We start from the raw sequence: 13229 nt of genomic DNA on the forward strand, positions 1-13229 counted from the left end.
TCTTTTGACAAGTGACCCTTTGCAAGCTCCAGCCCCTGAAGATACTCCTCAACCTGACAGTAAACCTCCATCCAAAGATGCAAAGAACAGTGAAGCTCCTCTCACTGAGACCAATGAGGAAAAAACAGCAACAAACCTGGGGAAGAATGATAAAGATGCTCCTGAGAGTAAACCACCATCCAAAGTAGGAGAAAACGGTGAGGTTCCTCTTAGTAAGACCAAGGAGGAAAAAATAGAAACAAATTTGGAGAAGAAAGATAAAGATAAACCTCCATCTGAAGTAAGAGAAAACAGTGAGGTTCCTCTCACTGAGAACAAGGAGGAGAAAAGAGCAACAAACCTAGAGAAGAAAGATAAAGATGCTCTGGACAGTAAACCTCCATCTGAAGTAAGAGAAAACAGTGAGGTTCCTCTCACTGAGAACAAGGAGGAGAAAAGATCAACAAACCTAGAGAAGAAAGATAAAGATGCAGAAGACCCAGGTAGTACCCACAGCAATTTTGACATCTGAAGTACATATTTCCTGCTTAAGTGCAAATTACACAATGATACACATTTAAATGAGCATCAAAAGGTCATTTTTGAGGTGCAATCTGTTGAAGTCTGTGTCACACAACCCAAATTGCCTTCAGAACAGTAAGCCTAACTCTCTTAAAAGAATAATAAATGAAAATTCTGTCATCATTTACTCACCTTCATGTTGTTCAAAACTTCTGTGGAGCACAAAAGGTGATGTTAGGTAAAATGACAGCCTCACTCACCATTCTCTTTCATTATATGACAAAAAAAGATTTTTTTATTTTGGAATATTCTATATAGAAGAGAAAAAAAAAATCATTTTCCTGAGAAGAAAGGAAGTCATATGAGTTCGGAATGACAAGAGGATGAGTAAATGATGATAGAATTGTCATTTCAGGTTAACTACTGTATCCCTCAAAAGACTTTTTAAACAAAACACTAAAGTTTTATATACCTAGAATAATAAATAATGACAGTATTTGTTTTGTTGATACTGATCCTGACAGAAAGTGTTCAGGCAATTTATTGTTGCTATGGTAATTCAACTTCTCTTTTTGGCATCAAGCTCTGTCAAACTTTTGGTTTCTGAAATGTTTGAACAGTTTAGCATACACTTCCATTCAAATGATTGGGGTCGGTAAGAATTTTTTTGTTTTTAAAAAGCTTTATGTTATAAAGCTGTGTTTATATACAGTGCACAGCAGAAATGAGTACACCCCCTCTAAACCTTATGAAAGTCAGCAATTACTCAATTACTTAGATGACTTATTAGGGTTCTTTAGAAATATAATGTTCCAGTAAGTCTGCTTAATCAATTACCAAAGAAGAATGTCAAAATTATTCAGGAAAATAAAATTTTCTTATCAAGATGATAAAATGTTGTGTAGCAAAAATGAGTACACCCTCATAAAAGTTACTAAATAAAACAAAATAAAAAGTTTCTGGTGCAAGTTTAAGGCAATCTTTGATCAACAGGTAAGTATGCTGAACCAAAACATTTAAAGAGAAGTAATTTCTTGACAATTAAAAGTGTTATATAGCCCACTGAATCATTCTCAGACTTAATGCTGACAACAATGGAAGCACTTGGGAGAGAACTGTCAGGAGACTTGTTTCTTAGCATCAGTGATACAAGAGGATTACCAAATCATTGTTTTAAGTGTGAAAATATAGCAAAAGTAACTATGTTGTGACAAGGCCCCTGAAATAATCAGGCCTTCATTTTTAAGCTTTCATTTAGTGATGAGGGATTTATTTTGCTAGACAAAGAGCAGGAGATATTTCCAAGTGAGTGTTTCAGAGCCAGCAAAAGCTATGAAAAGAGTGACTGTTTATCTCACAGAGTAAGATGAAGCCTGCAAAAATGACATGCATGGTTGTTGTTCTCACTGGAACTACCTACTGTAGCCGAAAGACATTAAAGTCAGTTAGCCATTTCCAAAGCCCATATTTGCAAAATATAGTTTCTGGGAGTCAATACTCTGGTCTCATGAGACCAAATCAATCATTTTGGATCTAACAGCATCCAAAATGTTATGGTGTTGCTAGAGGAGGAGTACAGTGAGAAGTGCCTGGTTCCCACAGTAAAGTTCAGTGGTAGTGATGCTCTTATATAGGGATGCATGAGTGCTGAAGGTGTGAGGGAGTTGTGCTTTATCAATGCTGTCATGAATTCCCACACCACTGTGTAATTTAATACACAAACTTGAAACAGAAGATGCTACCCTTTCCTCATTCCCTGCATTGTTGGGCATTTTTTCAACATGACAATAAGGATATGCATTCTCCCAAGGTGAAAAATCTTCTGTGGACATGTATTGCACTCAATCTTAACACACCTGTGGGGGATTCTGTAGAGATGAGTTGAGCAACACTCCCCATTAAAGATCAGGGCATTTAAGGAGTTACAAAGTTACAGATGTGACAATTTGTCATGAACTTGTACACTCCAAGAAGGGTCAAGCAGTATATTCAAAAAAATACTAGGATATTATACATTTATTGAATTAAATCTAGGGTGTACTCATTTCTGCAATGCTTAATTTAAACAAAATTGGCTAATTTACTTATTTTATGGCTATTAATGACATATATTTCTCAGTTTTTATTATGTATATGTTTAATACATTTTAGTTTTGCCATCTTTCCATGAATTGTTTTTTTTGAAAATGCATATTTTGTATTTGTTCAGAGGGGGTGTACTCATTTATGCTGTGCACTTTATAAAAAACAAAACTGAAATAACAGTAATATTGTGAAATATTAATACAATTTAAAATAACTTTTATATTTTTCTATATTTTAAAATGAATTTTATTCCTGTGATGGCAAAATATTAAATATTTTAAATGATGGATTTAAAATCTTTTGTAAAAGTGTTTACTGTCACTTTTCAATTTAATGCTTTCCTGCTGAATAAAATAGTATTAACTTAAAAAAAGAAAAATGAAAAAAAGATCTTACTGACGCCAAACTTTTGAATGTATTTTTAAAGACACCTCGCAACCTTTGGTCTGAAACAAAATCAAAATCTACTAGAATTATTCAAACACTATGTCTGCATAAAACAAATCATGTATGGTTATCAGATTTAAACAATGAATAAAATGAACTGGAAAATAATGACATGTGACGACTCTTCTTCTTCAAATACTCATGATTTCTCTGGTGTAAACAGTATCTGCTGACATTAAGAGGAACAACGAGGCTGGGAAAACCGAAAAGAGCAGGGAAGCCAAAGAGGAAAAGAAAGAGAAGGAAAAAAAGAAAGAAAAAGATTATGAAAAGAAAGACTATGAGAAAAAAGGTATACAGCGTTTGTAGTTGAGTGTGTGTATTGTGTGTAGCTTGAATATAGAAATGAAACAAACAGATATTGCACTCCTCTGACACAAAATGTAACTATGACAGCCTGAAAATGCATTTCTACTTGACTGCATGGTACCTTCCAGTAATGCTGCTGTGGATGAGATGGAGTATCTGTTAGTGAAGAACATTTACAGCTTGTAGTGTATTGATTGGTTTAGCAGCCATTAGATCCACAGAAAGAAACTCTAAACCCTAGTTCTCTCTAGTTTTAGGCTGTTTTGTTTACATGATCAGTTTTCTTAAATAACAGTAGCATCATTTCAGTGTATCTGGTTTCACATTTTCGGCCCTTACAGTGAACTTTTCCACATTGTCGAGTGATTTGTGCCAGTAGTGCAGCAAAATTAGCCAACAAATATCCAACAAAAAGCTTAATGTTGCTTTTATTCCAAAGTTGTTGCAAGGATTTTAATCCCCGGGGGGCCAAAGACGCAGTTGTCAAGGATAGCGTACATCAGATTTCAAGGTAAGGCAATGCTTTAAATCAAGACAGAAAAAAGACGTTATATTCAGGGTTTCAATGACATTTTATGTGAATGATGTATTTATATGCATTAGCACTCCTGTAGGCTATGCTTATCAAAGGATGAGTCAGTTTTGATTTCTGTTTTCCAGAATGTGGACAGACACTAATATGGAAACTGTGGAAAAATTGCTGCTTAAATGTTATTCATTTCCTCTCTTCCATGTCGCTCTTTCTTGTCTCTCTCCTTTCTTTGTGCTCACATGTTTTGTTTTTTGCTTTGTCTCATAAGGTAAGCCGCTCATGATGTATTGTGTTTGCTAGAAAACAGAAGGATCTCCCCCAGGCTGTATAATCAAAAGCGTCCTCTTCTAGAAACTAGCTACTTTGCATTTTCACTCTTCGAGTGTTAGACAGCTGTCTGCTGAAGATGCAAGATCGTTTGTGAAACATCGTTCCATCCCTTCACCAATCTGGGGAGTAATTGAGCATTTATATTTAATTAGCTGCTCTTGCCCCCCATCCCACTGTGTAGCTGACTGTGAGACAGCAGGACCCCACGTCGCCAGCATCTTTAAAACATCATATCAATTATTCAAAGACCCAAGTGTTTAAACAGCAAAGAATCGAAAAAGAACAGCTTCTCAAACGCAACTGTAACTGCAGCTCATTATCAGTGTTTATCAATGTCCACTTAAACTGTTAATTAGGCCCTATAGGTGGATTTATTTACTCAGACTAATAACTATAACTTCCTACTATTCAGTCAGTCTGTGTGGATATGTCTAAACTATGGAAGCTTGTTTCTGCCATGAAAAAAAAAAAAAAAATGGGTAATAGCGACTTTATATCTCACAATTCTGTCTTTTTGTCTCAAAATTGTGAGATATAAACTCACAACGGCGAGTTATAAAGTCAGATTTGTGATATAAACTCAATTGTGAGTTATAAAGTCAGAATTGTGTGATATAAAGTCAAAATTGCTAGTTATAAAAAGTCAGAATTGCGTGATCTAAAGTCAGAATTGCTAGTTATAGGGCCAGATTTACTAAACAGGGCAAATTAGCGTGAGAGCGCAATTCCACAAATGCACCAATGGGAGTGGCAAGTTTTGCGCACAATCTACTGCTGACGCGCAAATTAAAGAACACAGATGCAGTCACAATAATTTACATAATAACCAAAGCAATCTAACAAAAGCAGTGCAAATTAGCATTGGGACGCAAATAAGCAGAGCTGATGCTCTCATCAGGTGCGGGTCGACACAGGCACAACTTGTTACATGTAATCTGACACATATATAGGCCTGATATTGTTTGCCAAGCCATGTTGGCCAGAACATATATATATATATATATATATATATATATATATATATATATGGGCTAACGTGGCTTGGCAAACGATATGTTCGGATCATGTCTTCCTCTGGCATTCCAAAGAAATTAATATGAGTGGAAAATATTTTTTCCCTTCTGCCACGTGCTCTCTGTGCCATGCAGCCATGTTGCACAATGGGTTAAGACATGCTTTTTTTGGGCGTTAAATAATGGCGCAAATACCAGTAAATTGAAGAGCACAAACCTTAGTAAATCACGTTGCGTGATTCATTTAAAATAATCTCCTCCCATAAATTTTGCATCTGAAAGGGAAACTCCTACAAATGCATATGCAATAAGGTCAGCCGCAAAAACAACTCAGTCCACGCCTTTTCAGCTCTAATTTTGCACTGCATGCTTTAGGAAAACCCGACAGTAGTTTTTTAACGCCAAAAAAGGGTTTGCGCTGGCGCAAGCTGTTAGTAAATCTGCCTCATTAAGACAGAATTGCATGATCTAAAGTCAAAATTGCTAGTTATAATGTCAGAGTTGCAAAAAAAAGTCAGATTTGTGAGTTTATATCTGAAAATTCTGACTTTAGAACTCACAATTCTGACAGAAGTGTGATATAAACTTGCAATAATGTCCAGTTGTGAGGGAAAAAAGACTCAGAATTTCTCAGAACTTCTGTTTATCTCTCACAATTCTGACTTTATAACTTGCAATTGCATATTATAAAGTCAGAATAGAAACTCACAACCTGGAGAAAAAAGAATTGCGAGTTTATATCTCACAAGATGCAGTTGCGAGTTTATATCACGCAATTGTGACTTTATAAGATGCAATCGCAAGTGCAATTCTGGGTTTGCGCTGGCACAAGCTGTTAGTAAATCTGGCCCATTAAGTCAGAATTGCATGATCTAAAGTCAAAATTGCTAGTTATAATGTCAGAATTGCACAAAAAAAGTCAGAATTGTGAGTTTATATCTGACAATTCTGACTTTATAGCTCACAATTCTGACTTTTTTTCTCAGAAGTGTGCGATATAAACTTGCAATAATGTCCAGTTGTGAGGGAAAAAAAGACTGACGTTTTTTCTCAGTTTCTCTCACATTTCTGACTTTATAACTCGCAATTGCATGTTTTAAAGTCAGAATAGAAACTCACAATTCTGAGAAAAAAAGTCAGAATTGTGAGTTTATATCTTGCAAGATGCAATTGCGAGTTTATATCACGCAATTGTGACTTTATAAGATTCAATTGCAAGTGCAATTCTGACTTTATTAGTTGCAATTGTGAAAAAGTCAGAATTGCCAGTTATAATGTCAGAATTGCATGATAAAAACTCGCAATTGTGAGAAAAAAATTCAGAATTGCGACTTCATATCTCACAATATATCTTGCAATTCTGAGAGAAAAAGTTAGAATTGATTAGTGGCGGAAACAAGCCTCCATACTAAACTACTGTTTTATGTAAAAACACCCCAAAAATCAAAAGATAAAATGATTTCACTAAATATCTGAATATTCAGCCTCACCAACAGGTAATAGATCACTAGTTAAACTAGATTACTACTAGTTACAGTTCTTAGATCCAAAGAAGAACTATTTACTATTTGGATAACTTAAAATTACAAGATGAAAGGTGCCACATTTTTTTTTAAAGTGCTTATAAATACATTTAAATAAAATAGTTTAGAAACATAATCTTACAGCAAATAGTAATGCATAAACAGAAATAAAAAATAAAAATGAGACTATAAGGAAAGCAGTTTAGGCTGCAGTGAGTACTGCCAATTTTTGATCCACAGTTGACCCTTCGCTAAGCTCCGCCCACCTTGGTGTTTACTGTTGCTGACTCAGACAAGCTTTACAGTACGTCTCATAGGAATAAACTGGAGATTTCCATGAGCAGTGTAATTTCCTGTATAATTAGTTCACAAAGTGGTAAAAAACGATTGGATATTATTCCTAGGTGGGCTAGAATGAATTATGGCACAGCAAAACATTTTTATTTGCCATTTTCTTTAATTAAGTTGTTAAATTACACAGTAACATGATGAAAAGCTGAAAAGAGTGAATCAGAATTGAGGCAAATGCTTGTAACAACCAAAAAGCCTTATTTAGGAGTGATTACAAGTGGTAAGATTATCATAAGTGAACACAATTGTTTCTAACATTTCTACAACATATTGTGAAAATGTCTTTTTATAGTATATCAATGCCAATTAAATACCTTCAAGCAAATGCAACATACGCTGGGAATTAGAGTGACAATTTAATCAGCCCGTACTTCAGTAAATATCAGTTAAATTGTGTTGTGTACACAATTATCCAAAAACATCTTCCATGGACTTACATTACATAAGAGCAATAGCTTCTCTGATTATATAGCAACAGTTGTTAAGGTAGGATTAGTCTGTAATATTTTAAGTAGGGCTTTGTGAAGGGTCAACTAGTTAATAGGGCTGTAATCTAATTAACATTATTTTTGAGGTTGCGTTAAATAAGTGGCTAGCTGAATAGACCTAGTTTATATCCTCCATAGCATCTACACATCACTCATGCCCATGTCCTCTCATCCATGAGTTTCTGGTGTCTTTTCCTCTCCCCCGTTCCCTGATCCACGGACTAACACCTATCTACTCTTTCTCCATCAGACTGCGAGTGCAATGGTCACTCAAATCGCTGCAGTTACATTGATTTCATCAACATTGTGACTTGTGTGAGCTGCAAACACAACACTAGAGGGCAGAACTGTCAGCACTGTCGCCTCGGATACTTCCGGAATGCTTCCGCCGAGCTGGACGATGAGAATGTTTGCATAGGTCAGTCAGATATCACTCCACGCCAACCCGTTCCACTGTTCCCCTGATGCCCTCACACCACTCTGAACAGAAATTGTCCTTTCTGGCCAAATGCTATTATGGAAAGGTTGAGAAATCTTTCCTCATGTCCATACGGTCCAACATTTGGTCTGCCACCTCCTTGCCATACATGTGACAATTTCTGATCTACTGAAGTCCAACGGAAGTATAGATTTAAGAACAGTAATATCATGCAGACCACCCCTGTCATTCATCTTACAACCTTTACACACAAGAAATCTTTTCCAAGACTGCTGTCTTAATTTTACTGAAGATTTAGGAAGCTAAACAACTTGCATTTTCAACCTTTCAGCTTAAATCTATATCAATGTCTGTAGACTTATGCTATGAGAAAGTAAAATGGTATGCTTTTGTGCAGGATCTCTTTTAAAAGTCAACATGAAATACCATTTGCAACCAATTTTACTTCAGTAATGCAACATTTCCAAGATGTTTAACAAGAAAAAAAAATTTAAGAAGGGAACTGATTGGATTTTGAAAAGTGGGTTTTACATGGTAAAACTGAAAAGAGTGATTTGAGATGTCAGATGAGAAGTAAATACATTTCACAGGCATCAAAAAGTTATAACATTTTGAAAAAAAAAAAAGTTTTTCATTCACTATAAGACAAGGAATGTAACAGTTACGTTATATTAAAAAGTAAATACAATGAATTTCATGTTGACTTTAAAGGGTTAAATGAAAATTCTGTCACTTATTACTTACCCTCATGCCGTTCCACACCCGTAAGACCTTTTGTTAATCTTCGGAACACAAATAAAGTTATTTTTGTTGAAATCCGATGACTTAGTGAGGCCTTCATAGCCAGCAATGACATTTCCTCTCTCAAGATCCATTAATGTAGTAAAAACATATTTAAATCAGTTCATGTGAGTACAGTGGTTCAATATTAATATTATAAAGCGACGAGAATATTTTTGGAGCGCCAAAAAAAACAAAATAACGACTTATTTAGTGATGGCCGATTTCAAAACAATGCTTCATGAAGCATCGGAGCACAGGTGAATCAGTGTATCGAATCATGATTCAGATCGCGTGTCAAACTGCCAACGGCTGAAATCACGTGACTTTGGCGCTCCCAACAGCAGATTCGACACACTGATTCATCTGTGCTCCGAATCTTCCTGAAGCATTGTTTTGAAATCGGCCATCACTAAATAAGTTGTTATTTAGTTTTTTTTGGCGCTTCAAAAATATTCCCATCGCTTTATAATATTAATATTGAACCACTGTACTCACATGAACCGATTTAAATATGTTTTTAGTACCTTTATGGATCTTGAGAGAGGAAGTGTCCATTGCTCCATATGGAGGCCTCACGGAGCTATCGGATTTCATAATATCATAAATATCATAATTTGTGTTTTGAAGATTAATTAAGGTCTTACGGGTGTGGAACGGCATGAGGGTGAGTAATAAATGACAGAATTTTCATTTTTTGGGTGAACTAACCCTTTAAATGAGGGAAAGGAGGAATACAATCAGAAATCTTAAGATTAATCATTTTTTCCTTTTGTTTTTTTATTAAAACTGCTCCAAGAGCTGCTCAAGCAATCTGTCAGAACACTCTGATAATGATACAGTGACCTCTACTGGAAATATACAGATATAAATCACTGCACTATGACTGACTGACAGGTGCCCAGAGGAACAAATGAATACATAGAGCAAACCCTGCTTACATGACTGATGAACAACCACTGATCACATAAAACTGACATCACAACTCGCAAACATAGAAGTACATTCCTCCTGCAAACACATATGAATATATGCCTTCAGGCTGTGCTATATTTCCTTAAGGCAAAATGTTGTAACCTTTGAAGCACTGCACATAGAGAAATATTTTATATTAAAGGGTCATACCATACATTTTTTTTCTCATAGGTCCAGTAATAATGTGAATAATGCTATTTATGACCATTTACCACATACTTAAGTGACCCTTACAATTAAACAGGCCATTTTTGCTGCTGCACTTTTAAAACTTTAATGTAAACACTCTCTCGCATATGAAATGAGACTTTTACTTAAAAAGCTGTAGGTTTGCTGTCGAGTCCAATATAATTTTACTGCCCCACCAGGAACATTGTTAAAAATAGTAATGTTACTAAGTATGAAACAAGGCATTTTTGAGTTCTGAAAGTTAGAGTAGCCTTCCTTTTCAGCGTTTCAGCACAAATAATCTACAATTGGTGAATAATGAGTATATTTTCTATACACAGAGTGTAACTGTAATCAGCTGGGCTCCTTTCACGCCCGTTGCAATGACACCGGCTTCTGCCAGTGTCGCGAGGGCACCACAGGCCAGAAGTGTGAGGACTGTCTCCCTGGATATACCTGGAAACAAGGCTGCGTGCGTAAGTCACACTTCTTGTACTGTCACTACACAAAAGCATTGAACAGGCTTAGTCATTAAAGACACATTCTGTGATGGATGATACCACTCGTACAACAAATAAAGTGTTGTGAACGAACAACATATGGGTGTCATTTCTGTCAAACATATGAGCAACATTGTTGTTACTCAGAGAGGTCTTTGCTGTTGTACTACCAATAACAGCTTGCTTGTTACAACAGTTGTGGATTAGATACTTGTGGGTGGGGTGACACAGTGGGTAAAGCAGTGAGATTGGGCAAGAAGGTTGCTGGTTCGAGTCTTGCAGGGAATTGGCAGTGAGCCCTATAATAAATAGCATAATGAAACACTAGCCCCTTTCGCACATACAGTCTTTACTGGTAAACTATGAAGTAATGTGTGAACAGGACCCTTTCAAAAAAGTGAAGTTGTAACATTACCAGTAAATTACTGATAATGTGCACTGTGCAAATGTGGAATTAAGACTATCACGTACGAAGTCTGAACGCGCTGATGTAAGAAGTCTGCTTTGGACCAATCATAAAGTTCTTGTGGATATGGCGTGATTACTCCATGCTGTTTACAGTAAGCTTTTTGATAGTTTTTCAATGTAAATATGCACTAGATGATCATCTTTGACCGTTGCTCTGTGTCTCGCAGCCTTTTCAACGTGTCGTGCTCGAGACCCAGCCTTCTTTTCCATTCATCAGCGCTGTGGCTCTGCAGTTGGATACTATTATGTGCATCTCATGTTTATTAGAGCAAAAACGCATTCTGTTTGATCATCCTTACCTTTCATTCAGATGTCAAAAATTTTGTCAAATTGAACAGATAGCGAAACTACACTGTGTGCAGAATTATTAGGCAAGTTGATTTTCTGATCATATTTTTTTTCCAAGCACATTTTACCAATTCCAACCCACATCAATCTTAATAACTACTATTAATATTGTTTAATATTAATTAATATCATTTATAAGTGATACATAATTGTTCATGAAGGCTGGAAATGAAAAATGCCCTATATTCAGGTGTGCAGAATTATTAGGCAGGTTTTCTTTTACAGATAAAATGAGCCAAAAAAGAGATTTAACTCAGACTGAAAAGTCAAAAATTATTAAATACTCATGAGAAGGACGCAATACTAATGTAATACTAGAAATTGCAAAGTTAAAGCATGACCATTGGACAGTGAAATGCTCATTGGGTCAGCGGGGTCATACAAAAACAGCTGGAGAAGAAAAGACATGTTAACTGCAAAATAATTAAGAATTAAGGTGAAGAATTAAGTGTAAAACCATCAGGAACCCTTTAGTCTCCAGCGCCACCATTTCCCAGTACTGAAACCTACCTGGAGTCTTCAGAAGTGTGAGGTGTCAGGATCTCAGAGACTTAGGTTAGGTGAAGAATCCTAAAAAATGACCCGCTCTTAATAAGAATCACAAGCTGAAGTGTTATAAAATACATGAAGACTGGGTTTTTATAGGCCTTATAGACAGACAGCTTGAGAGTGACTCCTGAAGGACCAGCACCACATCCTCTTGTACCACTGTTTGAAGAATTTATCTTCCAGAATCTGGCAGTAAGTTTTGGAAGATCATTTAGTCCATCTCTGCAAGATGGACATTTCAGGATAAGAGATGGACTAAAAGTGAACTCCCACACCTTACTGCCAGATTCTGGAAGATAAATTCTGAGTTAAATCTCTTTTTTGGCTCATTTTATCTGTAAAAGAAAACCTGCCTAATAATTCTGCACACCTGAATATAGGGCATTTTTCATTTCCAGCCTTCATGAACAATTATGTATCACTTATAAATGATTAAAAACAATATTAATAGTAGTTATTAAGATTGATGTGGATTGGAATTGGTAAAATGTGCTTGGAAAAAAAATATGATCAGAAAATCAACTTGCCTAATAATTCTGCACACAGTGTAAAGTGCTTCTCCTCATGCGGGCGAATGAAGACAACAGCCCAGCGTTTAAAGATCATTTCACATGACTGACGTAACGTAACGGCGGAACGTTAGTTCTGGCAGGTCACGTCAGTCAATTTCACATCAGCTGATCCATGTCTACCTATAGGAATATGATGCTTATCACAGCATCCCTATATACACTATAATGCCAAAAGTTTTGGGATGTCTGCCTTTACGTGCACATGAACTTTAATGACATCCCATTCTTAATCCATAGGGTTTAATATGGAGTTGGCCCACCCTTTGCAGCTATAACAGCTTCAACTCTTCTGGGAAGGCTTTCCACAAGGTTTAGGAGTGTGTTTATGGGAATTTTTGACCATTCTTCTAGAAGCGCATTTGTGTGATGTTGGCGAGAAGGTCTGGCTCGCAGTCTCCACTCTAATTCATCCCAAAGGTGTTCTGTCGGGTTGAGGTCAGGACTCTGTAGGCCAGTCAAGTTCCTTCACACCAAACTCATGCATCCATGTCTTTATGGACCTTGCTTTGTGCACTGGTGTGCAGTCATGTTGGAACAGAAAGAGACCATCCTCAAACTGTTCCCACAAAGTTGGGAGCATGAAATTTTCCAAAATGTCTTGGTATGCTGAAGCATTAAGAGTTCCTTTCACTGCAACTAAGGGTTCAAGCCCAACCCCTGAAAAACAACCCCACACCATAATCCCCCCTCCACCAAACTTTACACTTGGAACAATGCAGTCAGGCAAGTACCGTTCTCCTGGAAAATGCCAAACCCAGTCTCGTCCATCGGATTGCCAGACAGAGAAGCGTGATTGGTCACTCAAAGAAAACGTCCCCACTGCTCTAGAGTCCAGTGGCGGCATGCTTTAC

At 36.5% G+C, this 13229-nt stretch overlaps 1 protein-coding gene across 3 annotated transcripts in view; it reads left to right on the forward strand.

Moving 5' to 3' along the window:
* The window catches only part of ntng2a (netrin g2a), an 81855-nt gene that overhangs the window by 65404 nt on the left and 3222 nt on the right, over positions 1 to 13229 (forward strand). Inside the window, exons 5-7 of one of the 3 annotated variants that reach the window (XM_067393529.1) lie at positions 6424 to 6435; positions 7830 to 7997; positions 10283 to 10417. In XM_067393529.1, the coding sequence (XP_067249630.1) occupies positions 6424 to 6435; positions 7830 to 7997; positions 10283 to 10417 (315 nt within the window). The remainder of the gene's footprint in view (positions 1 to 6423; positions 6436 to 7829; positions 7998 to 10282; positions 10418 to 13229) is intronic. The other 2 variants (XM_067393528.1, XM_067393530.1) reach the window with 2 other exon arrangements.

Source organism: Chanodichthys erythropterus, chromosome 9 (assembly GCF_024489055.1).
Source record: "Chanodichthys erythropterus isolate Z2021 chromosome 9, ASM2448905v1, whole genome shotgun sequence".
Taxonomy (NCBI): Eukaryota; Metazoa; Chordata; class Actinopteri; order Cypriniformes; family Xenocyprididae; genus Chanodichthys; species Chanodichthys erythropterus.